This window comes from Microtus pennsylvanicus, chromosome X, assembly GCF_037038515.1.
Source record: "Microtus pennsylvanicus isolate mMicPen1 chromosome X, mMicPen1.hap1, whole genome shotgun sequence".
Taxonomy (NCBI): Eukaryota; Metazoa; Chordata; class Mammalia; order Rodentia; family Cricetidae; genus Microtus; species Microtus pennsylvanicus.
Window position 1 is genome coordinate 76,516,920 of NC_134601.1, and position 27,380 is coordinate 76,544,299.

The 27,380-nt window shown below is 33.3% G+C and overlaps 1 protein-coding gene across 2 annotated transcripts in view; it reads left to right on the forward strand.

Moving 5' to 3' along the window:
• Window positions 1–27,380, forward strand: part of Rps6ka6 (ribosomal protein S6 kinase A6) — a 167,502-nt gene that overhangs the window by 84,066 nt on the left and 56,056 nt on the right. For both annotated transcript variants that reach the window (XM_075957739.1, XM_075957740.1), the window contains 5 exons: window positions 143–202; window positions 4,308–4,421; window positions 15,527–15,608; window positions 16,476–16,556; window positions 18,208–18,287. In XM_075957739.1, coding sequence (XP_075813854.1) covers window positions 143–202; window positions 4,308–4,421; window positions 15,527–15,608; window positions 16,476–16,556; window positions 18,208–18,287 — 417 coding nt within the window. The remainder of the gene's footprint in view (window positions 1–142; window positions 203–4,307; window positions 4,422–15,526; window positions 15,609–16,475; window positions 16,557–18,207; window positions 18,288–27,380) is intronic.

Consider the following 27,380-nt stretch of genomic DNA (forward strand, 5'->3'; position numbering starts at 1 on the left):
TCTAAATAATTTCTGTGTACCCTTGACCTTTTGTTTTTCAGGAACTTGTTAGATTGTGAAGGGAAATGCCCAGTGTTATATTTTTCTTAGTTATTCTTGTTTCAATATCACTGACCTTCACATTTTGAAAAATGTTTTTCAGGTAAATGATCTTAAAATGGTTGATGAGCCAATGGAAGAGGGAGAACCAGAATCTAGCCTGGTAAGTATCATGTTAATTTAGTAAACACCATTTGTAGCATATAACGAAAAAATGATTGGAAAAGAGAAAAGTTTTATCAGTTACAGAAATATATTTTAATAAGTCTGTAATAAATGTAAAATTTTGAAATAGTTTCATGTGGTCCTAGCTGTTCTTAAACTTAGTGTAACTAAGGATACCTTGAATTCCTGATGCTTTAACTTCCACCTTCTGAGATCATAGGCATGTATCACCGTGCTTCATATCTAAAGTTTTAAAAATTTCATATGTTTTGTTTGTGCATGCACTAGGTATACGCATGGAGCTCCATCCCTACCCTGTAGGTTTTTTTTTTTTTGATGAAATTGAATCTTACTCTGTAGTTCAGGCTCACCTTAACATTTAACACTCCTCTTGCTTCGGCTTCACAAGTACTAGGATTACAGCTTTTAATCATAAAACCTGCCCAGTGTGTGACTTTAAAAAAAAACAGCTTTGTTGACAATATACAGGCCATAACAATCACCAATTTGAATATAAGAAATGACATTTTTACTTTTTAGTATATAAGAAATGTAGTTATTTTAATGCAGTATCCCCTGGATTAAACTAAAAGAGATTATTTTCAACTTCAGAATAGAAAGGAAAGCTATCTTTAACATAATGGGACTATAAAGATGGCTTAAAATATTTAAAATCCATTTTTTAGCTTTTAGAAAGGATTGAATTTAAATTATTTCAGAAGACTTTAACTAGTTCTAAAGATTGTTTACCTATTTGGTCATTGTATTTAAGGCCTGTATAAAAGACATAATCTATAAGATCTAGTTTTGTGAAAAATATTCTTAAGATTTTAGGAAAGATCAGACTAATATGGACATTTCTGTTAATGTTATGATTTCATAGTTGCTGTCTTTTTAGGTACTTTTATAGCCTTTTTTTGTATTTAGAAGGAACTTCCAATGAATTATTTTGTTATTTTCTCTTCAGAGTATAGATTTGTTTTTTGAGATTTAGAGAGGTTATGGTTTTTAGCAGGTGGGTTAGACCAGCACATATTAGAATCTGTCTCCTGTTAGTGTTATGTTATGTAGTGTTGCAGATAGTTAGGAAATCCCTTAAAAACATATTCATCAGTAAATTTATCTCATATAGAAACTAGCAGAGGTATTTCAATTGTGTTTAAGACTCCTTTGAAACGTTCTTTGCTGCTAACTCAGTAGACAGTGACTTTGATACATACTTGCAGTTAGGGTTGACAAGAGAAATATGATGTCACTTTGACATTTGTAATTTGGTTAATATCAATAACATTTTAATTTTGATGATAATAAAATTTAAACTTTTATCAAGAACATCTAAAAATGTTCAGATGTACCTTAAAGGTTATAATGATGCTTATTTTGTTCTTTTCCTAAAGGTAAGTATTATAAATATCTACAAAAGTGTTTATTTCTATTTTATAGATGAGGGAACCAAGACTGATGTAGTTAGAATAGATCAGCCTAAATAAAGATTAGTTTACTGTCATCCTTTGGTCTCGAGTCATCAACATGTAATCTTGTAGTGTTCTGCAACTATTTTCCAATGTGTTCATTGTTTTGACGAATATACCTAGTAGCACTTCATTATTTACATTATGGTTAGCCTTTGTTTAAAGAACGTTACATTAATACTGGCGTGACTTTTAGTGACATTGCAACATTCTTTGCATGTTGTTCTGTCTCCACACTTGCTTTAACAAGTCTACAACAAAATGGCGTCTTTTTAAGTTTTATTTCTTTTTTAACTAAAATATCTTTTATGCCTTAAAATAAAACAAATATTTGAACAGATTTCGCATTGTTATATAAACGTTAAAGTATTTATTCTTTAAGTAGTGCCCCCTTTTTGTTCTGGAGGCTAGTCTTATAATCTTGTGACTCTTCTGTATTTGAGGTATAATAGAATGCGACTGTCATCATCTCCTTTTCATTATAACAGTTTCCCATAAGCAAATCAGTTGTCAAATGAATGACACGGTATTTGATTGTCTGGTATTAAGCACTCTTGGCTTCCTTTATTTAAAACAAAAAATGATCATAATATAGAAGTTGTGGTTCAGCCTTCTTAATTTTTTCTTAATATTAAATATACTTTTGAGTTCTATAAAAGTACCTAACACTAGTCACATGTGTCTCAGATTTGTCATTTAATGTGGAAAATGCAGTGAACTCTGTGTGGAAGTTATTAAATTTTTATTTTACAGTACCAACTTCATTTTCACAGATAGGCACTGTCTATATTTTCTAGGACTGCCCTAACAAAGGACCACAGACTGAGTGTCCTACACAGCAAAAATTAATTTTCTCACAATTCTGGACTCTATTAAGTCTGCCATCAAGGTGTTGGCAAAATTGATTTTTCTGAGGTCTTTCTCCTGAGTTTGTAGATGGTCTATGGCTTCACATACCCCCTACCCCGTGTGTGTGTGTGTGTGTGTGTGTGTTTATTTGCACATGCTTTTTGTGTGTGTGTAAGATTATCAGCCATTTGGGATTACATCATAGCCATATGATGTTAGTTTTTTTCTTAATCATTGCTTATATGTCCCTAGTACAGTAATACTCAGTTCAGCCACACTTGAGAGTGTATATCTGACTTTCTGTGTCAGTGATATTATTTTAGCAGTCAAGAAGACTAGCTCATTGGGACCATTCTCTTGTCCTCTTTAGCCACAGCCACCATTGATTAATCAGAGAATTAAAGGAGCAATAGAATAAAGAACATTTGACTTGAGATATTGTAGAACTCAAGCTTTGAGTGTATCAGTTTTGTTTTCTAGACAGTTATGGAGTTGAATCAGAGATTATACCTTCAGCTTTGGTATTTTGTAATAGGAAATCCATGAAGATTAAGAAAAAAATATTAGTTACTGTGCTTTCCATACAGACTAGAATTACAACTCACTTGAGTATAGTTGTAACACCTGAGAGTTGTCATCTGTGATGGGGTAGAAATATTTCCAGGGAGGATTCCTTTCTTTCTAACATAGATGGTAGGATACTTTTATATTTATATTTATTTATATTTAAATTATTAATAAAAGTTCATGGCATGGGAACATTTTTGAGTTCTATAATTATTTTTGTGAGTTTGCTTTGCATTGATCTGGATACTAATATACTTAAGAATATAGTAAATTACTATTTAAAAGGACTTTTGAGATTTTATGTTTGCTTTCTCACAATTTGCAAGGTTTAATCTTTACTTTTTCTGTTTCTGTCTCATAAGTTGCACTTCTGTGAGGGGCTTAAGCATCTAAGTTTCTCAACTGACTGTTGTGTGTTCAACCCCAGTTGATACATCTACAACACATCTAAGACTGTACACCTAAGACTCAAAGAACATCATGGAAAATGATTGGAAAGATCATAAGAGTCAGGGGATCATACTGGCTGATGGAAGATAGTGTTCTCTATATAGGACAGGGAAGCTGCACCCATGAAATCTCAACAGTAAGGTTGCATAAACAAGACCTAAACAGTGATAACACTAGTTGACATGCCATTATGGACGGTAGAAATCTCACAAGGACCCATCCCTAGAAGTGCTACAAACAATTAATGACTATTGAGAGAGGAGAATAAGTCTAGCTCTCTTCCATGAGTTCTGTAATTGATTATTCAGTGCCAAGTCACCAATCCTAACAACCTATGTACAATATGAACAATACTAGATAGACTCAGCAGGCTTACTTATATATTTATGTGTATATATATATACATATGTGTATATATGTGTAATAATAAACAGAGGGTATGAATTTGAGAGGAAGTGAATAGGAGGAGTTGGAGGAAGGATGAAGGAATTATGTAAATGCAGTAGTCATCTTAACATCAATAAAAATACAATTAAAAATAAATCTTAGTTTTTAATATTGTGTTGTTATCTACTTATAACACTGTTGCATGAATTTATTTCACATGCTTTCATTTATATGAAATTATATATTAAGAGCTGGGCTTGGTGGCACATGAATGTAATCTCAGTATACAGAGGCAGAGGCAAGAGAATTTTTTTTGAAATGGAACGAATCGCATAATGTTGGAATTGCATATTAGTATTATTTGGATTTTTTTTGAAGGATGAAGATGTTAAAGAAATCCCTATTACACATCATGTGAAAGAAGGATATGAGAAAGCAGATCCTGCACAGTTTGACCTGCTCAAGGTTCTTGGTCAGGGGTCTTTTGGAAAGGTAATAAATACTTTTTCCTACATTTGCTTTTCTTTTTGATATTTAATAGAAATATATATACATGCGTAAAAATGATTTCTATAGCTCTCAAAGGATGTGAAAATGACTGTTTAGTTTTATGTTTTATTTCTGTTTTGATTTAGATTTTGTTATGATCATCAGTAGCAGTCAAGGTATCCTAATCCCCTGAGCTTATATTTCTCTAGGTTAAAACCACACCATGTTCATTGTTGGTTGTATAAATCACGTACTTGATTTTTATGAAGATATTTTAGATGTCCTTTTTTATGTTCACTGACATAACTGGCTATCTCCTGGTGATGTTACCTCTGTTTCTAGCTCTGTATGAGAATTTAGAATTTATGCTGTAATTTATGTTTGAAATCAGGAGCTATCCTACCATTTCTTAAAGCAAAGTACAACTAGCTTAGATGATTTGGAAATGATGTGAGATTCTTGCTTTGAAGAATTTTTTAGAAATATTAATTCATATATGGTATTTGTTTATTAAGTATTTGGTAATATGTTTCTCAGAAAGGAAGTATGTGGATCTGGATCCTGTAGATTGTATAACCAAAATCTAAGGCAGGAAAATTTTCTAATGCATATAGTAAGTGGTAGCCTTTAGGAAAATGACTGCAATCATTATTTGTGGGGAGAAATATGGGAGAAACAAGTAGCTGAGATTTAGTTATAAAGTGGAAAATTAAGGCAGTTGAGCAGTGATTAAGACATTTGTAAGGAAATATATTTACTGAGTATTCAGTGTGTGCACAGTAATTTAATAAAAATATATTGCTGAGTATAAACTAGACAATTATTTGAATGTAGTCTGATATCTATATGTTATAGAATATATGAAATAAATAGAAATATTTTTAGGACCTAAAAGACAAACTGAAATGGCTTATGGGATAATCTTGGTTATCAACTTGAAACACCTGGAAAAGAGGGAATCTCAGTTGAAGCACCTCATTCATCAATTTGGTCCATGGGCATGTTTGTAAAGTATTATCTTAATTGATGGTTGGTGTAGGAAGGCCCAGCACATTGGGTGGTACCTTCCCTGGGTACGTGAGTTTGGTCTGTGTAAAGAAGATGGCTGAACAAAGCAGAGGAAGCTTGCCAGTGAGCAGCATTCCAACATGGTCTCTGCTTCAGTTCCTGCCTTGAGCTTCTGCCCTGGCTTCTCTCCATGATGGACTGCAATATTTAAGGCAAATAAACCCCTTAACACTCAAGTTGTTTTTTGTCATGGTGTTTGTCATAGTAGCACAAAACCAAGTCAGACAGGGAGAAAACTTGAAGAGTAGGGTGGAAAGAAAAACCAGAAGGGCCTATTAATAGGTTGTTGGTAGAGGAGGTATTATAAAACTAACTTGTAAATTAGGTGTATATATTCTAGGTAATTTTATTTTTAATGTTTCTGAGATATATATTAATCTAGAACAGAGAAGTTTTTATATCTCAAAGTATAAATGCTTAAATATTTGACAAATAAAATAACACAGAAGCATATGAAGTTATTAAAAGTTTTGTTACTTAATATATAATATATATTCATCTGTGCATTTATTTCTTGCTTTGTATCATAAAAGATTTAAGAATTCTATAGGTAAACAACAATCAAAATTGAAAGTAAGTAGCATAAGTTGGATATGGTATTATTTGCCTATAACCCTAGCACTTAGGTGGCTGAATAAAAAGGGTGCTTCTGAGGTTGAGGCTGGCTTGTGGGGGGTACAGAGTGCTTTGAGTCTATCTTGGGTACATAATGAAACCCATTCTCAAACATTCCAAAATCAAAGGGAGGAGAAAAACACAACCCTAAAAGCAAGTGGCAATATGGATAGAAACAGAAAAATCAGAGCAGGAAAGATTAAGTAAAGCCTGGAATACACACTATTGTTTACAAATATATAACAAAGGGCCTGGAACCCTTTCTTAAGCAATTCAGAAATGAGATTGATAGCGATCAGAAAGAAGCAGACCTATTCAAATGCATTAGCGTTGACAGTATCTTTAAGGCAGAAACATATTAAACCATATAAATTTTTTATTGCTTTTCATTAAAAATACTGTATAACAAAAGGAGTTTTTCTCAGTATCATATTCATATTAAATATAACAACAGGCTAACAAGTTGTTGGTGTGGTTCTTAAATTCAGGGAACACTGTGTAAAAAGTTTGGTTTAAAAAAAGACATTGTTGAAGCTCCTTTTAAATCCATAGTTGTAAGATACAAAATAGTGAGATTATGTAGTTCACCAAGCAAAGATATTATGAAGGTAGCTTTTGTTTGGCTTCTTAGGATGTGAACATACTTGTTTGTCGGTATTGCATCATTTGTGTAGGCATTGTGTAGGTGTGACTTGTTATATGCTGATCATATTCAAGAATTTGGCCAAGGCTGTGAATCAGATACATGTAGGCCAAGTTCCAAGAAACTTTGGGCTGTACAATCTTACTTAAGTTTTTCAGTTAAGGTTCCACTGTTAAAATATAAGCAATAGGAGTTTTAGATGTTGTAAAGTTTTATGACATTAAATGTTTTATTCTATTTAATGGGAACAAAATCCTACTAATGTCAGAGTCATATAAAACTGTACATTAATGAAACAAGGTTTAATGAAATGGAGTTTAACAGTTCAAAGAATGTTGTGAAGCAGAATTGATTCATTGAAGAGGTAAACAAAATGGACAAATACTTAACCAAACTAACCAATAAAAATATAGAGAAGACCCAAATTGATAAAAGTAATAATGAAAGGGGGATAACAAACTACTCAAACTCATAAAACCATTAGGTAATGCTTTACAAACTTGTACTCATAAATTGAAAAATCCAGAAGAAATGGATAAATTGATTGATATGTAACTCATAAGAATTAAACCAAGATTATACAAACAGCACATATATACCTATATCAGGAATGAGAAACAGTACATTACCAAGTTAAACAAAAAAGTCCAGGACCACATGAACTCCTCATGTTTTCATTCATGTGATTATGTTTTCACTCATATGAAGAACACATATATGTTTGTATATGTGTGTGTGTGTGTGTGCATATACAGAGAGAGAGATAGAGAGAGAGAGAGAGAAGTCAAGACAATAGAGGGGGAGGAACAATTTCAAGAAATTGGGGAGTGTTGAAAAAGTGAGTAATAAAAGATATGTGACAAAATCAAATGAAGAGAACTGTTTGAGTGGAGTCTGTGGTCCAGCAAGAGGCAGGGGCTGTGGGAAAAATCAGAGTGGAAGTGAATAAGAATAAGACATCATGCTATGTATTATCATAATAAAACCTATTTATATACTGAGTAAAATTAGAAAAAAAACAGTATCCCTATGAAAGACGTATGGAGAATTCTTTAGTGATCGTGTGAAGTATACTGCTACTAATGACTACTTACTAATGAAAGGTAGCACACGTGAATATTACATTTTTAAAACAAAAATATAAAAATTTGGCATTGTCAGACTAGATTGTATATAGCATAGGGAAAATTGATTATATAATGTATATTCATGGATTATTAAGTATTTCCTTTTGTGATAAGCGTCTAAATATAGGGCTTAAAATGAATTTTGAACACTGAACTATTTTATTTTTATATAATTGATCAATTATCAAGTGATAGTTTTAAAAATACTTGGTTGTGTTTTGAAATAAGTCTCTAGTTGGTATAGTCTCTGCAATCAACATTTAAATATATGTGATCTAATTCACTTCCAAGTGTTTCCTGAGTACTTACTAATGGACAATATAATACTTCTTAATGAACAATATAAAAGTCCATGTGAGAGAGAGAAAAATACTTTGAGGTAACTCACTCATTTCCCTTCTGAACAGATTCCCACGGTCTAATGTAACTGGAGAGATCTTGATAGGCACCACAGCTATATTTATAGTTGATTGTGAGAAGGTAGAAATAGGTTTTTGCTTGTTGAAAATGGCATATTATGGAATTAGCAGTCACTTTTTCAGATTATGAAAGATGACATGACATCTTCTATTTGACATTTAAGAATAAGAGGGAACACTTGGAGAGTTATGAGAAATGATTACTTTGTACAACTTAATTTTTTCTTGAAGCATGGGCTCTTTTATCCTTCCTTAACTGCCTCTTCCTTTATATGCTGTTCTTTGCAATACCATTAATGACTGTATTCTACAACAGTAGTTGTCAGAGGTGTGGTCTGTGTGTCTCTAGGCATCTCCAAACCGTTTCAAGGAGTCCTTAGGTCAGAACTGTTTCATAATAACCCAAATATTTTTAGAACTGCTGTGTACAATAACAGTAGAAACTCCAAATAGTACATTTGTCTTTGGTTCTTTACAGTCTCACACTTAGTTGAAGAAAGTCCTTGATGAGATATAATCAGTTATTTCCTTTATTATATCTCAACCATAAAATTAATATCTTTTTAATATTCTATAGAATTGAAAATATAATGAAGCATTTTAGTTGCAGATCAAACAAGTTTTTCAAAGCAGAATACAAGTGAAAAATTTTGAGTTATGAGGTGAACTAGTTATTTTTCATGGATCACTATCTTATATATCTGTATTAATTTTTTGAGAATTTAATAACAATTATTTTGTTTATAATCATTCCCTTAACCCAACTCATCCCATTTTCACTGTCATTTTCTTACCCACCCAACATCTGAGTTTTTCTTGTTTTTTTTTTAATCCATGTAATCCAATTTTTGCTGTCCAATTACTCTTATGACTGGGGCATGTCATAGAGTATGGTCAGCCTACTAGTGGGCCACTCCATTAAAGAAAACTGACTATCCATCTTCTAGCAATAAGGTTCTTAAAAATCTAGTGGTGGGCCGGGTGGTGGTGGCACATGCCTTTAATCCCAGCACTCAGGAGGCAGAGACAGGCAGATCTCTGTGAGTTTGAGGCCAGCCTGGTCTACAAGAGCTAGTTCCAGGACAGGAACCAAAAGCTACGGAGAAACCCTGTCTCGAAAATCAAAAAAAAAAAAATCTAGTGGTGGGACTTCATGCCCATTTCTCATTTTCCATACTGGGATTTTATCTGGCTTGAGATTGCACCAGTCTTTTGTATATTCTTCCACAGTTGCTGTGAGTTCATATGTGCAACTGCCCACTTGTGGATCACTATTCTTACTAGAAAGAAATGAGTTATAAATTATGGTTACTTAAATTTGAGTATTGATAGTTTTTGTTATTGTTTTTTCCAAAAAAATGAATGGTATGATTCTATTATAGGAAAAAAGTACTGGTCATATTTTTGTCTATTAAAAGTAGAAGTTTGAAGGAACATGAATTATTAAATTTTTAATGTAGTGAGGAGAGGCAGGCTGCGTTTCCACCCAGCACCCGCACTGCTAGCTTTATACCTGAAATAACAACACACAAATTGTATTCTTTTAAACACTGGCCCATTAGTTCTAGCCTCTTATTGGCTAATTCTCATATCTTGATTAACCCATATTTCATAATCTGTGTAGCACCACGAGGTGGTGGCTCACCGGGGAAAGATCTTAACCTGTGTCTATCTGGGAGAGGAGAGCTATGACGTCTGCCTAACTTCCCTTCTTCCCAGCATTCTGTTCTGTTTACTCCGCCTACTTAATTTTCTGTCCTATCAAAGGCCAAGGCAGTTTCTTTATTAACCAATGAAAGTAACACATAGACAGATGACTCTCCTCCATCATTTTAATTTTTTAAATTTATAAATTTTGTTATAAAAACCTTGATTTAAATAAAAATATCACACCAAAATTAGACTGAAAGTCTATACAACTAAATCACTTATCTACAGTTCATTAAGTTCAAATTTCCATTTGAAATGGAAAGTATAAAGCTTCACATTAAATTTTATACTTTCAGTAGTAAATATATTTTATGAACTTATCCACCACCCAAACCAAAAATATCCATGACAGAATAAGGACTTGAACCAACAATTAGCTTTATATGTTTTTTTATAACTCATATATATAAATTTTTTTTTCATCCTCAACACCGTAACATTTTGATACCTTATATAACTTAATGATTAGGTGGCAATGCCAGCATTTGGAAGGTATTTGTAATTAAGTGAATCAGTATTTTTCAGATGACCTGTGCATCAAATCAAGTATGGGTACCAAATACATTCAGAATGCAAGGAGGGCCAGTATATTTTTGTGTAACAGAACATAGCTAGATAAAAGGAATATGGTTTCAGATTCTCTTTTAAAGAAACTGCTAGTTGTCGATTTCTGATGTATCAGGACAGTCACAATTATATGAAAAGATTATTAAAATTCTATCTCCCAAATTACACTTGTGAACCCTGATATAAAAAAACAACCATTTTTCTGCAAAACAACTTGATTTTAACATGTTGAATATAGAGGCAGATATATGAATCCAGTTGTCTTATTTTAAGCTAAGTAGGTATTAGCAGAAAATGTAGTTCAGTGTCACACTTTTCTTTTACTTTTTTATTTTGGAAAACATAATTATCTTTAAAAACATTTATGAATCTGGTTGGTGGCACACACCTTTAATCTCAGCACTGGGGAGGCAGAGTCCTGTGGATCTCTGTGAGTTCAAGGTCAGCCTAGTCTACAGATTGAGTTCCAGGACAACCAGGACTGTTACACAGAGAAACCTTGTATCGAAAAACCAAAAAAAAATCATTTATGATATCATATGTAGCATGAATGATTAAAAACCCAGAGACCAATATTGGGGTTCAATCTGAAGATCAGAAAAGCAAAGCAACCAGCCACCTGCTCTACCTCAGAATAAAATGGCGATCCTGCCTCTAGGAATCTCACAATGAGACTGCTTCCGAGAGCTGTTTCCTCCCATCATATATTCCTCTCTAGGGATATGGTTAAAGGCATGCACCTCTACCACCCAGCTTCTATGGCAAACTAGTGTGGCTACTGGGATTAAAGGTGTGTACCACCTCTGTCCGGTCTGTAAGCCTGATCAGTGTGGCTCTTTTACTCTCTGATCTTTAGGCAAGCTTTATTTATTAAAATACAAATGAAATGTCACTATAATAATATAAAATGTTAGTCTTAAGCCAGGCAGTGGTGGCGCACGCCTTTAATCCCAGCACTCGGGAGGCAGAGGCAGGCGGATCTCTGTGAGTTCGAGGCCAGCCTGGTCTACAAGAGCTAGTTCCAGGACAGGAACCAAAAGCTACGGAGAAACCTGTAGTGATATGAGCGGCGGGGCTGCGTCCCCAACACCCCAGCCACCTGCTCAGCTAGCTTTTGCCCTGAAATAACAACACACAAACTGTATTCATTTAATCACTGCTTGGCTCATTTCTACCTAGCCTCTTCTGGGCTACCTCTCGCACCTGGACTAGCCCATTTCTTATCATCTGTATAGCACCGGTCTTACCGGGAAGATTCTAGCCTAAGTCCATCCTGGGTCGGAGCTTCATAGCGTGCATCTTTCCTGGAGCGGGGAGCATGGCGTCTCGGAGAGGAGAGCTGTCGAGTCTGACCTCACTTCCTCTTCCTCCCGGCATTCTGTTCTGTTTACTCCACCTACCTACGTCCTAACCAATAAAATGGGCCGAGGCAGTTCCTTTATTAGCCAATGACCTTCCTCCATCAAAACCCTGTCTCGAAAAAAAAAAAAAAGAAAAAAAAGTTAGTGTTATTCCACTAATAAATACATAATATTTTTCTTTTCTAATTTTAATATGGCAAATATGAATAGATGTCACCCTAAGAATCAAGCTCTTTGGAGTTTTCAATAATTTTTAAATTTTAAAAGATGTGTTTAAGCCTCAGAGATTGAGAAAATAACTTTTTTGTAAAAATGAAACATAATTTTATATGTGGTAGTGTAAAAACATGTAAGATGAGTTGGCTTGTTTTGTTTTTAATTTCTTCATTATGGTAATTTTGATTATAAAACAAGAAACTTCCTGTATTTAGTAAATCTCTGAAACCTTTGAGCCTGGTACTTAGGGTCATTGACATTTGCTTAGCTTTGCAGTTTATTATTATAGTTATGAAAATCCCTTTTACTTAGTGCTTTAAAATGGTAGATAGTACATCTTTAATCAGTTGTATAAACACATACCCATCTGTTCACTGACAGACAATACTTTGGCCAAAACTTATGTTAGTAAGTATACTTCTGGAATTGGAACTCTTTATCTTAAGCAATTTAAGTTTTATATAACATTTTGTCTTCATAATTGATCAAGTTCTTTGGTCTATTCTATATATTAGGTTTAAAAATAGATTTTTGTGATTAAATGTACTGACTCAGTACTAATAAGTTATAAGACTTTAATTTTGAATTTAATGCTTCCATTAGAAATGGTACTGATGGTAGATGATGGGTATGCTGATTTTGACACTATTTACTCAAATACTTATTGTTTTTATTAATAAAGTAATTTGTGAATTATGATTCTTCAGTTTTAAATAAAGAAAATAAAACAAATGGAGCAGCCATTTTGAAATCATCTGTGGTGCTATCCACATTTTCTTGAGTTTCTACATTGGGAAAATTTGCTTGGAGTTCATTCAAATTATAGTAGAATGTCAATTCTACTAAATAATTGACATACTATAGTATTAATCTGTTCATTTAATACACAGATATTGATCTGCAAAATGTGTGCTTGAATTTAACTGTGAAGCTCTTCTGTTCTCAATATTTGTTCCATGTTGTAGAAAATAAACCTTCTATGTGTTAATATGTGGACTCTTTTTCCTTAGTCTGCTCCAACTGTGATTATTATCAACTAATTAGTTGTTTAGTTTTGCAGATGTTTAAAAATAGAGAGTAAACATTTAGACACTTCCATAGGACTAATTTTTGATCTGTGGGATATTAATGGTTATATTTTACATAACTTTAAAGTTCATTATTCTAAATTCATTCGATTATATTTTGTAAAAGTATCATCTACAATGGATTGGGGAAAAAACCAGAAGGCTGGTTCTTTTACTCAGAAAATGTTAAAAGTAGTATCCTGGGTTAGTGTAAAACTGTACCGTTAAGTGATCTTCAGGTATGATCTAAAAGTTTCTATTCAGAGAGATGAAAGCAGAACTCCCATGAGATATAAAAATATAAGTAGCTGTGTGCTCAACCATAGTGAATGAATGTAAGGTGCATATAGCATATCATAGATTTTGCTGCTATGTAATTTTTACATAGCTGATATGGAATAAAATGCTTCCAGATATACTTGTCAAAGAGGAGGCATGACAGTTATTTAACAGTTATTTAAATTGCATTGGCAATTTTCTGTAAACTAATGTATTTATTTAGGTATGTTTCCAATTTAAGGGACACTGCTTGATCCAGATGAATGAAGTGTGGTGCGGTGATGGCAGGCTTGGGCAGAGAAAACACGTATCTGTTAATTTAAAAAGAAAACAGTCTTTCCTAGTGGGTATCCCCTCTCTTTATTGATATACACGTGGTAGGGTGTTTGGGGGTTGCAGAGGACAACTTGCAGTAATTAGTTCTCTCTTCAGCATGTGGGTTCCAGGGACCAAACTCAAATATTGAAAGCAACCCCTGTTACCTGCTCTTTCAACTCAGCAGCCCATAATTTATAATTCCTATAAACTGTATCCATATCTTTCTTTATAATTAAAGTGCTGTACAGTCTAGCTTTTATGGATCATCATTTGAGTTTGAAGAAATATTATTTAAGCTCATTTGGTAAACTTATGCTTTATTTTCCACATTTTTTATTGAGATATTTTGCCATCATTTTTTTACCTCTCAGGTATGCATTGCCTTTGATTATTCTTTGTTATAAAATAAAATACCTAACAACTTCTAAAACATTAATATTTATGGTGGTAGCATTTCTTTGGTTTTTTATTAAGGCAATGCAATCTTAAAACGAAATTTCTGCCTCAAATCTCTATTTCATTTTGTTATTAATTTCTTGAGCCACAAACTTCTCTAAGTCCAGGAAAATGCTAAATACTTATAAAATTTTCCTTTTTAAACTAGTAAATATACAGAGTTTGAGTTGTTGAATTAAGGGGAATGTAAACAAATATACATTAGCTAAATATACATTATAGCATAGCTACATATTTGCCTATTTTATAACAGAAAACGTAAGGGAAAATGTATAATTAGTGTGCAGGGATAAAGAATGCCTTCAACTTTAGAGGGAATAGTAGTGGGGTTCTAGGAAAGGATTTGAAAGGGAAGCAATGAGGGGGTAAACCTGATCCAAACACATTATATACATGTGAAAATTGTAGAAAATACTTAACAACTTATAAAAGGAGTTTCCCTCAAGGAGCATACCAATTGTCTATTCAATATCAGATGGTCAGACCTGAAAACATTTGTACAAGGAACATCATATGAACTGAGGTTATATTTTAAAAAGAAATGTGTGTGTGTGTGTGTGCGCGCGCGCGCGCTCGTGCGCACGCAATAACAATAAGAAAAGAAGCCATGAATTTAAGAGAGCAAGGTGGGGTATATAGGAGTGTTTGGATGGAGGAAAGGGAAAGTAGAATTGATGTAATTATGTTATAATCTCAAATAAATGAAAAGTGAATGATTTTATTCCATCTCTTATGTTTTTGAGACATGCATTCTTTTATTATCTTCTGTCAACTATTATAGTTTCTAATTCTTCTCTATGTGACTTAGTACAGTTTGAACAACCTTACCAAACAAATGATGTAATAAGAGCCAGAGGTTAGGGAGGATTACTATGAAACAGTATTTTCTGGATATGATAAGTCTGGTCCACTTATAAACTCATAGGAATTATGGTTATCAGTATCAGACTTGCACAGTATCGAGCCAATAAAAATTCCACATGGATATGTTTGATGTGGGTGAGTTTTGTTTAATAAGTTGCATATATTCTCATAGTTGGCCCTAAACCCATGCACATGCTAGAAACACTAATTGAATTACAATATAAAAAGAGAACATGACATTGGGAGATAAGATGGGAGTGATATTTATTGGGGAACACATAGTGGGTGAATATAATCAGAATTCATTGTATGAAATTCACAGGAATATATAAGAAAATATATTTAAAGTGATAAACTGGTTTGAACTGAAATTTACTTAAATATATTTCTTCTGTTAGGTTTTTCTTGTTAGAAAGAAGACTGGTCCTGATGCTGGGCAGCTCTATGCAATGAAGGTGTTAAGAAAAGCTTGCTTAAAAGGTATCAAATTAAAAAGTTTAATTAGAGTATAATTTGGCAAAACTTGTTTTATGAAATGCACCATATGTTGCTTGTAAAGGGAATGCTTAGAGTTGCTTTTTTTTTTTTTGGTTTTTCAAGACAGGTTTTCTCTGTAGCTTTGGAGCCTGTCTTGGAACTAGTAGAGTTGCTTTTTAGCATTGTTAATTATTACAGTTTCCTAGTTATCAACTGATACTTCTGGGGACCTCTGTTGTCATATAACTTAATTTTCTGAATGTGTATCTGAATAAAAGTTTAATAGCAGAAAATGGGACATATTTCATTTAATTCAGTCTAAACTTCAGTGTTTTAAAAATCTTAGTTTTTTCTTTCAACTTTTTTTTTTAATGTTTTGTCTGGGTGGTGCACATTTAGAAAGCACAACTACGCCATACATTTATATGCACTGTCTTCTAGACTTATAAAATTAATGCAGATCCTGACATGATAACACAAACCTGTAATCCTAGCTCTACAGAGGTGGAGTTCAAAATCATCCTCCACTGTATAACATATTCAAGACCAGCATGGACTTCCTGAAACCCAGTGAAAGAGAAAAAGGCGGGCGAGGGAGTGTCAGGGTAGAAGATGAAGTTTACTACTAATTTCAATTTTATTTCACATGAAAATTTAAATACATATTAGCCAAATATGCTACTTTAGATCTCTAGATTTAAACAAAATCTTCTGGTTTCTGAAAATGGTTATTATAATCTAGGACTACACAGACTTAATTGCATTGGTTACTTATGAAATTATTTATGTATTTATATTTTGGTTAGTAAATGGCAGGTCTTTACTGAAATTATGAACGAGTATAATATTTCAATCTTTGTATAATTTTAGTTCGAGACCGCGTTCGCACAAAGATGGAGAGGGATATTCTGGTGGAAGTAAATCATCCATTTATCGTCAAACTACACTATGGTATGCAACCTTTTTTTAAATTATGGAGTTAGAGTAATACAATTATTTTCAGATAGTATAACAAGAAATCAAGAAATATATACTTTAAAGTTAGTTAATGTATTCTGCAATATAAAATATGAAACATGTATCAATATCTAGCTTTTAGTTGAATTTTATTTTCTTAAGTTGATATACTCAATTATGTTACATGATAATGTCTTCCAAAATCCCATCAAGTATCACAGAGGAGGTCATGAAGTCTCACCCCAAATTGAACTATTGGCAGTTGATGGCTATGGGTAAAGAGTCAGCGTTCTTTAGCTATGCAGTATCTAAGACACTACCCATGTTTCAGTAGATGACTCTATACGCATGCACATACTGGCTGAACTCTTAAAAATGAACATGTGAAATTGGGAGGCAGTAGTATTGGGTGGCTATGAGAGGAAGTGGAGAGAAGAAAATGGGCATGAGTTTGTGTATATGTATATATGAAAACACATTTTACACACACACACACACACACACACAAATTCCCATGCAATGAAAATTCTTCAACTTGTTTGACCAGTAGTATTTTTAGATGAGATGAGACAGTACCTCCATGATCATAGACTACTATGATAATTTATGTAAATCATGTTGATGTTTACTTACAAGGACAATATTATTTTTATTTTCCAGTTCTAATTAAGGCTGTGTGGTTATATATTAGGTAGTTTGAACTGTTTTGTAATATAATGGAGGAGCTGAGAGTAGTAAGAAATAGCAGAAATAATGGAAGGATGAGTTTTAGAATCAGACATTTATGAATTTCAGTCATGTCTCCTTTGTTAATATATGAAAGAGATTGTAGATATGATTTTCATGGGGAATAGATCAAAATAAAACTTTAGTTTGATGTAGTTTATGATACAATTTCATTTTGTGCATTTAAAATGTAGCACATATTGATTTTATTCTTTGTGCAGTTTTTGAGAGAACTCATTTTAAATATTTAACAAGATAATTCAAACCTTATAAGAAATTCTGACCACTTTAACTCTTTTTTTTTTAATGTAATAGAATAAAAACGGCAATACTATAGAATGTCTTTGAGTCTTTTACTTACCATGAGATTAATAGTAAATCCTTATTGTGGCAAAATACTGTATTATATGAAGTGGGCTACTGAAATAATCCCTAATTTCTAGTAATATACAGGGAATTAAGCTGTGCAAATGAAAGTGAAAAAATGCAAAAGAGGCTTGAAGTACAATTAAATATGAAAAGTATTAAGATAATTTTGATGGAGATTAAAGATGCTATAGGGAAGTGTGCAACGGTTTAGAGGAGGTGACTTCTTTGAGCTTTGTAGAATGCAATAGATATGATTGGGTGACAAATTTCAGGCAACTGTACCAGAACAAGAAACTTCATTAACAGGAAAATTTTAGTAGTAGATTTTGTAAAGCCACATGTAACACTGAACATGTTCTGTAAAGGAATTTATAGCAATTTGAACACTCAATTAAATAGTGGATTTAATTTTGATATTATCTAACAATAGACCATTTAAATATATAATTATTTTATAATGTTGATAAATTGTAAACATGTTAATATAAAAGTATGGTAAAATTTTCAGTCTTTAGGGTAAGTCTGCTACAACATTATTATTTCTAATTAGCCTTTCAGACTGAGGGAAAGCTGTATTTAATCTTGGATTTCCTCAGAGGAGGAGATGTCTTCACAAGATTATCCAAAGAGGTGAGAATTTCTTTACGAATTTGTTAATAGATTTTATTCTAACAAAGATAAAAAGTCCTATAATTTTTCTGTAGAAATTTGAAATCATAAGCTTTTTATCACTCTATATAGTATTTAGTGATATGTCAGTTAATACTTTCTGTGTGTGCTTTTAGATGATCTCAGTGTTCTTTTTATTCTTCTCTGAGATGATAGGGCATTATGAATAACTGAGTGAACTAGATAGGAGCAAGTCTAGGACTTTGGTTACTCGAGCTACCTAAATGCCTCTTGTGTGGTGTTTAGTTTATTCAGAAGTTGATTTATTGAGGTATAATTGACATACAATAAATAGTACAACAAATTTGATATCTTTTGCCTCTTCATGTAAATGTGAAATCATTATTAAAATAACGTTATTACCAAAGGGGCTTATAATGTGTTTTTTCCACCCTACATCTACTGAATCTGCTGTCTGTCACTGTTTGTGTTTTCTAAGAGATTATAGAAACAAGATCATATTACACACACACACACACTCACACACACACACACACACACATATATATATATATATATATGCATATTCTTTTTATCTTGTTTAAATCGTTATAATTATTTTGGTTTATCCATGTTGTATGTGTTAGCTCATTCACTTTTTAGGTGAGTAGTACCCATTTTATGGATGTACCATGTTTTGTTTATTTACTTGATGAATGTTTGTGTTATTGCGGTTTTTGGATATTACCAGTTAAGCTGCTGTAAACATTCATGTACAAATGATTATTGACATAATGTTTTCATTTCTCATGAATAAATATCTAGGAGTTTGATAGCTGGGTCACATGGTAGGTGTGTTTTAACTTTAAAGTCACTGCCAAACTGTTTTCCAAAGTGCTTGTATAATTTTTACACTCCAAACAGCAGCATACAAGAATTTCAGTTGCTTCACATCCTTGCCAACAGTTGGTATGATCAGTCATTTTTTTTTCTTTTAAAACATTTTGAACGTCTGTTAATTATATAGTATTACCTAATTGTGGTTATCAATTTTATCACCTTAAATACTAAAGATGTTGGGCATCTTTTCCTACATTTATTTGTTGTCTATCTTCTTTGATAAAATGTTTAAACATTTTCCCATTTTCAAGTTAATTATTTGTTTTCTTCTGGAGGTTCCTAGTTTAGATGGAAGTCTGTTATCATGTATGCTATTTTAAAATATTTTCTTCTGGTTTTTAGGTTGGTTTTTTTTTTAATCTCATATCTTTTGAAAGCAGAATTTCTTAATTTTGGTGAAGTCTGGTTTGTAATTTGCCCATTAAATTAATGTTTTTTAATTACCCCACTTAAGAAATGTTTATCTAATTCTAGGTGAAAATTTTTCCTGTGTATTTTAGAGTATTCTGTAGTTTATATTTGTATCCTTAATTCATTTTGGGTTATTTTAATATGTGGTTATATAGGTACGTGCTGAAGTTTTTTTTTTTTAACATTCAGACTTCTAGCATCATGTTTGGGAAAATTATCTTTTTTTCAATGAATTACCTTGTAATTTCATTTAAAATCAGATTTTCATATGTGTGAAGGCCTATCTCTGGATACTATGTTCTGTTCAGTGACTTATTTGTCTGTCTTCATGACCATACTCCTCTGTCTTGATTAACTGAATCTTTATAGTATATCTTGAAGTCAGTGATTACAATCCATGAGGTTTGCTTTTCTTTTGCAAATTTTTTAGGCTCTTGTAGGTCATTTGCATTTCTTTTTTTTTAAATATTTTTATGGTTTATTTAACTTTATTTTTATGTGTGAAGGTGTCAGATCCCCTGCAACTGGATCTTCAGACAGTTGTGAGCTACCATGTGGGTGCTGGGAATTGAACTCGGGTCCTCTGGAAGAGCAATCAGTGCTCTTAACCACTGAGCCATATCTCCAGCCCCGGTCATTTGCATTTCTTTATTAATTTTAAAGTCACACTTTCACTTTCTTATAAAAAAGCCTACTTAGATTTTTGGTTGGTTTTTTCATTCAGCCTGTAATTCAGTTTGCACAAAATGGACATTAAAAAATACTGACTTTTCTATGAACATGTTTTTTTTTTTCTGCTCCAAATCATGCCTAATTTCAGGAATGATTATTTTCAGCATATAGGTCTTGCACATCTTTTGTCAGATTTATCTTTTAGTGTGTTCTGTTTTAATGATGCAAGAAGAATTGTTCTTTTAATTTTAGTATCACTGGGAAAAACAATAGAGTTTTTCCTATATTGAGCTTGAATCTCACAATCTAGCAGAATTAACATATTTTAGCTGCTTTTTGTGTAGATTCAAAAAAAATGTTATACTAATTACTTTTGACAAGGTGCTTTACTTCTTTCCGCTTTGGATATCATGTATTTCTTTATTCATAACCTTGTTAGCACTGGCTTGAATTTCATTCTGATGTTGAATAAATTTGATGGGAAACAGACATTCTTGTCTTAATAATTCAAAACAGATTGAAACTAATTTCACTTTAAAACTTAAACCTGTATGTGAACTTTATTAGCTTGAGTTACTATCTCTTATTAAGTTGTGAAGAAGTGTTTTAATAGATGATACATATTGTCACATGCATTTAATGGAGACTTTTTTTCTGCTTAATTTCTATCCTGAGTGAGGTAACCCAGACCCAAAAAGATGAACACGGGATGTACTCACTCATACTTGGTTTCTAGCCATAAATAAGGGTCACGGAGTCTACAATTGGTGATCCTAAAGAAGCTAAATAAGAAGGTGAACCCAAGGAAAAACATATAGTTATCCTCTTGCCTATGGGAAGTAGACAAAATTGCCGGGGAGAAAAGTGGGATCTTGGGGGTGGGGTGGGTTGGGGGTAAGGGGAGATGGGGAGAGAAAAGTGAGAAGGGGAGGATGGGGGGAACTTGGGAAAACAAGATGATTGGGATAAAGGAAGGCTGGATAGGGGAGCACGGAAGCACAATTCTTAGTTAAGGGAGCCACTTTAGGGCTGGCAAGAGACTTGAACCCAGAGTGGCTCCCAGGAGCCCAAGGCGATGTCCCCAGTTAGTTCCTTGGGAAGATGAGGATAGGGAACCTGAAGTATAATTATTTTAAAATATTATTGGATGATATGTGCTAAATGTTCGTGTTTATTTTCGTTTTAATTTTTTCCCTTCTGTTTTTATTGTATGTGTATGGGTGTTTTTCCTGAATGTATGTCTGGGCAACACAATCAGGTAGTGCCAATAAAGGCTGGAAGAAGGTTTTAGTTTCCTCTGGAACTGTAGTTACAGATGGTTGTGAACTGCCACGGGGATGCTGGGAACTGAACATGACTCTTGAAAGAGCAGCCCAGTGTTCTTAACTGCTCAGCCATCTCTCTATACCTGCAATTATTTTCATAAGGAATATTTATTTTCTTGTTTTGTGTTTTCTTCATTTGTTTGTTGTGTCAAGGTAATTCTTGATTCCTAAGTTAAATAGATATATTTCAACTTTCAGTAGAACTTATTTAGATTCAATATTAATTGTTTTAATGATTGATAGACTTTATGTGTGAAGGCAACTTGGCCTGGTAAGGTGTTTGACTAAAAAAAGTTCTTTTTAGTAAGGTGTTTAAACAAAAAGTCAATTTATATAATATATTTAAGATTATTGTTTCTTTTTGATGAAGTTTGTCTGCTACCTTATTTCTTTCAATGCATGTATTAGTTTCATCAAATTTGTAGCTATAGGTTTTATGCTCATTATATTGTTGTTGCCCTTGCTGTATTAAAATGCCATGACCAAGAGGAACTTCTAGTAGGAAGAGGTTTGTTTGTTTGTTTGTTTGTTTAGCTTGCAGTTCCAGAGCAAGAGGCCATAATCTCAGGGGAGACATGACAGCAGGGTAGAAAGCTAAAGGATTTTATCTCACTATCACTTAAGAAGCAGGCTGAATGATTTGGAAGTGGAACAAGACTGTAAATGCTCAAAGTCTACCCTCAGTGATATACTTTGTTCAGCAATATTTCTTGTCCTAAATGGTTCATAACCTCTTCAAACGGTGCCAACAGCCGGATACTCAGTGACTAATACACCAGCCTGTATGAGACATTTCTCATTCAAGCCACCACAACTGTTCATTATATTCCATTATTATCTTTTCTCATAGGTGTAGAATCGCACTCCTGATGGTGGTAGTTTGTCTTTTCTTCCTTAGTCCTGTTTGGCATTGCTAGTGGTTTATCAGTTTTATTTTTCTTTTTATGATACAAGCTTTTAACTTTATTGATTTTTTTGTTATATTTCTATTTTTCTTTTTTAATCTTTACTACTATTTTCTAGTTACTAGCTTTTTCTTTTTCTAGTTTCTAGATGGAAGCAGATTACTGATCTGATGCCTTTCTTCTTTTCTAATGCAATCATTTAGTGTACAAATTCTTGAAGTACCGTTTTAACTTTGTTCCTGTTATTTTGCAATGTGGCACATTTGCTTTGTTTAATGTACTTCCTAGTTTCCTTTCTTTGACTCATTGCTTATTTGAGAACATGTTATTTAATTTATACATATTTATTTATTTTTCCAGACATCTTTCTAATATTGATTTATAACCCAATATTACTGTAGTCATAGAGGCTACTTTTCATGACCTGAATCTTCTTAAATTGTTTATATTTATTACATTCTTTAGAACATGATATATGTTTGTCAATGTTCCATGTGCATATAAGGAAAATGTGTACTCTCTTGTGGGCTGGTGGAAGGGTCATTGAATGGGTGTTAGATCAGGTTTGTTAATAGTGTTTGTTTTAGCAATCATGAATTTGTTCCATTATTATACTGGTTTTTATATTTTGTAAACACATGAAATTTTTTATTATAGTTATAGATCTGTATATTTATTGCCTTTCTACCAGAGATTAAAAAGAACTTTGTAATGGTGTATTCTTTCTTGATAAGGAAATGGTGTCACTATTAAATGACTTAATTTAATGCATTATTACTAGTTTTATGACTCTTAAGATAGCAATATTAGCTCAGTATACCTTCTTCTGTGTCTTCATTTTAAACTAATTATTCTTTTACATGTAGCAATTAAGTACATATGACATCCTTGACTTTTATCCACTTTGAAAGTATGCTATTTTTAAAGTATTATATTAGACTTATTGTATTTAATATGTAATTTTATATTTTATATTTAAATCTATCATTTTATTAGATTGCAAGTACCATTTATTCCTGGTATATTTTCCTCTTTCATGGATGCATTTTAATTTTATTTTTTAGTTCTACCGCTAGCTTGGCAGTATTAACTAACCTTTTGTTATTTTGTAGTTTTATTAGGTTTTATAATGTGAATATTTAAGTTGGGATCAAGGATATACAGTCTTTAAACAAGTTGCTTTTCTTTTTTGTTTTAAAAAATAATTCATTTATTATTTTATGTACATTGGTGTTTTGCCTATGTCTATATGAGTGTGTCAGATCTTGGGAGTTACAGATAGGTGTGAGCTGCCATGTACATGCTGGGAATTTAACCTGGGTCCTGTGGGAGAACAGTCAGTGCTCTTAACCATGAGTTATCTCTCTAGCCCTCAGTTACTTTTTATAAGTTTTATAGAAACAAAGACACACACACATTTAAGTATTTCCTGTGACGTCTTTCATAGCTCAGTGACAACATACAAAGTTTTTTCCTTCCTTCCTTCCTTCCTTCCTTCCTTCCTTCCTTCCTTCCTTCCTTCCTTCCTTCCTTCCTTCCTTCCTTCCTTCCTTTATTAAAGCATGGTATATTATTGTATAGCCCAGACTAGATGTGAACCCAAATCTTCCATCATCAGCCTTCAGCATGTTGGGATTATAGGTATGCACCAGCACAGATATGACTTATTTGTATTGGATGGTGGTAGATACTATGAATGTAGTTTTCTTATACACTAAATATTTTGTCATTGTTATCATTTAGGATCTTACTTTTAATCTTTAGTACTGGAGAATCAAACATTGAGCCTCTCATATGGTAGTGATCCACTCTACACTTTATCTGTACCCCCAACTCTAGGCCCCTCATTTAAATTTTTTCACTCAAGACAGCATTTAGTATGGGGTTAATTTTCCTCACTATTCAAACAACGACCTTTCTTAATTACTCTAACATTCTTGGAATTGCAATGATGTATTTATTATCTTGATTTCCAAACGAGGCATGTCTTTCATCATCTTGAGCTTAGTGTTTTCTTTTAATCCTTTAATACTCTGTTTTCCCTTGATGTCAGTTCCCTTTGATTCATGATTGGGAATTTCTTGTTTCTGGGCAATCTTTGTGAAAGTTAAGGTATTCGAAGATGAGTACTTTTGAAATGCTTCCGGAAATACACTGATGCTTGCTGGAAAATGTAGAACTTGTTTCATCTTTTCATGTCTTTTTTTAAAATTTGTTACAATGACCCTGAACATCATTTATTCAGTATTAATTTTGATCTACTACTAAAGCTAAGACCTTCTGTTTTCTGATTCTTTGTGTGTGATGTTTTCTGCTCTACCTAAATATAACAGGAACTATCACTTGCCCAATGTGAGTTGCATGGATTGTTTTGTATAGCCCTTAGTTCTTTTTCTGGTTCGGCATAGTGTCCTCATTTGCACATACTGTGTGCATCCCCAGCTGTATGCTTGGGAATCATTACATATTTTGAGAAGCTGTTCTGCAGTTTCCTCTGGTTTAGTACCCTGGATTATTTTCTTCTCTAAGTCATTTGGCTCTAACTCATTACTACAGAAAATCTTTGAGCTCTATTTGAGTTAGAGCTCCCTACACTACCACTTGGAAACTTTCCAGGTAGTAAGCTAGGAAAATTGGAGGGCATACCACGTTTATTACTCATATCTCAGTATTCACTGTCCTCTGTTGCTAGATGTCCAGTGTCTTGAGAAATATCATTTCATATATTTTGTTCTGTGTTGTGGCTGTTTCAGGCAGGAAAATAGGTTTTGCCCTTGTCCATTTCATTTTATCTTGAAATGGTAGTCTGGTAGAAGAGTTTTAATTGGATTATTGTAGTTCAACATTTAAGTTATAGAATTTATGATGTAGGAGAGCTCTGGAACTTGTGATAAACGAAAACTGTACTTACGGGATGCTAGTCAGCGCTTAGATGCCTGAGTCCTCTAGCTTATATCTTTCTTCAGTGTAGAACTTGGCATGTGTGACCATATATTTTGTAGTCAAGGACAGAATTTAGTATGTAATATGGTCTGTCTGTGACCCTCTTCCAAGGAAAAATCTTTAAAGAAATGGTAGAAGGACAATGGTATATCAAGGCTCCAGCATTTATTATTTTTTGTTAGATTATAGAAGTGTCACAAATGTCTTTGAAAAATTCTTGCCTGTAGTCATTTCTGATTTTCTTTTAAACTCTTCAGACCTTCATTCTCGATGTGGGACTATCTAAACTCACACTAGCACAGAGATGCAGTCAGTAAGTTTTAATTCCTAAGTCTGGAATATTAGGTAAGAGCAAGCATTTTAAATACATTTCCCAAAAGACAATAAATTAGTTTATTCATTGAAGAGACTTTAAAAAACTGATTCAGTGATGACTTCTATAGGCAGCTTATTATAAGTAGTTGATGGTTGGTTATATTTCCCTTGTGAATAAAAAATTGAGCAACCCAAACTGAAGAAGTATTTGTGCCTTAGACACAGAATTTTAAATTTTATTTTAGTATGTATTAAGAAATTTTATAATGTTCATTCTTTACATTTTAAAAGAAAAATATACCTCCCCAAATTTCTGTCCCTGAAAATGTACACAGACACATATATAAATAAATGCATAAAATTTTAAGCCATATCTTTTTCTTTTGCTAATATCTAGAAAATATCTTGTATTTATTATTGTAAAACTAAGAGTATGTTCAAAATTCATTTATCAGTTTAATAAAATTTTAGACAGAGTCAAAATAGAAATTCGTGTGTTTTTAAAATTTGCAGCATTGTTTTACAGTTTATCTAGAGAAGTAAACAAATGCCAAAAAAGTCATTTGATATAAACTTTCTTAAAATTTTCTTCCTGCTCGTTTGACATTTTTTTTTTTCCGAGACAGGGTTTCTCTGTGGCTTTGGAGCCTGTCCTGGAACTCACTCTGTAGACCAGGCTGGTCTCGAACTCACAGAGATCCGCCCGCCTCTGCCATTCTGTTGTAATATGAGTGGAGGGGCTGCGTCCCCTGCACCCCAGCCGCCTGCTAGCTTATGCCTCGAAATAATTACATGGACACTGTATTTTTTTAAACACTGCTTGGCCCATTTCTATCTAGCCTCTTCTAGGCTAATTCTCGCACCTGGACTAGCCCATTTCCAGTCATGTGTGTAGCACCCCAAGGTGTGCTTACTGGGAAGATTCTAGCCTACATCCATCCTGGGTCGGAGCTGAATCGTGTCTGGAGTGCTGGGATTAAAGGCGTGTGTAGTAATAGGAGCGGCGGGGCTGCGTCCCCGGCACCCCGGCTGCCTGGATAGCTTATGCCCCGAAATAACAACACACAAACTGTATTCATTTAAACACTGCTTGGCCCTTTAGCTCTAGCTCTTACTGGCTAATTCTGATATCCTGACCGGTCTTACCAGGAAGATTCTAGCCTAAGTCCATCCTGGGTAGGAGCTTCATCGCGTGTGTCTGCCCAGGACCAAGGCATGGCGTCTCTTCCTGAGGCGTCTTACTTCCTCTTCCTCCCAGCATTCTGTTCTGTTTACTCCACCCACCTATGTTCTAAGCTATGAGCCCAAGCAGTTTGTTTATTACTTAACCAATGAAATCAACAGATTGATATATGACACTCCCACATCAGGTGTGTGCCACCACCGCCCGGCTTTCCTTTGACTTTTGAGAGAGTCTAGCTGAGAGAGCCAACTGGCCTTGAACACAGACTCTTTCATACTGTACCCTTGTAAGTGCTAGGATTACAGATATGCTCCACCATACCTGTAGATATGATAGTTTTAAGACAGAATCAGGAACATATTATATAACACATGAATCTTACAATAGATAATTTAACATACAATTAATGAGTAAAGAATGAGTCATATATTATGATAAAAAGATTGATTATTCAACAAAA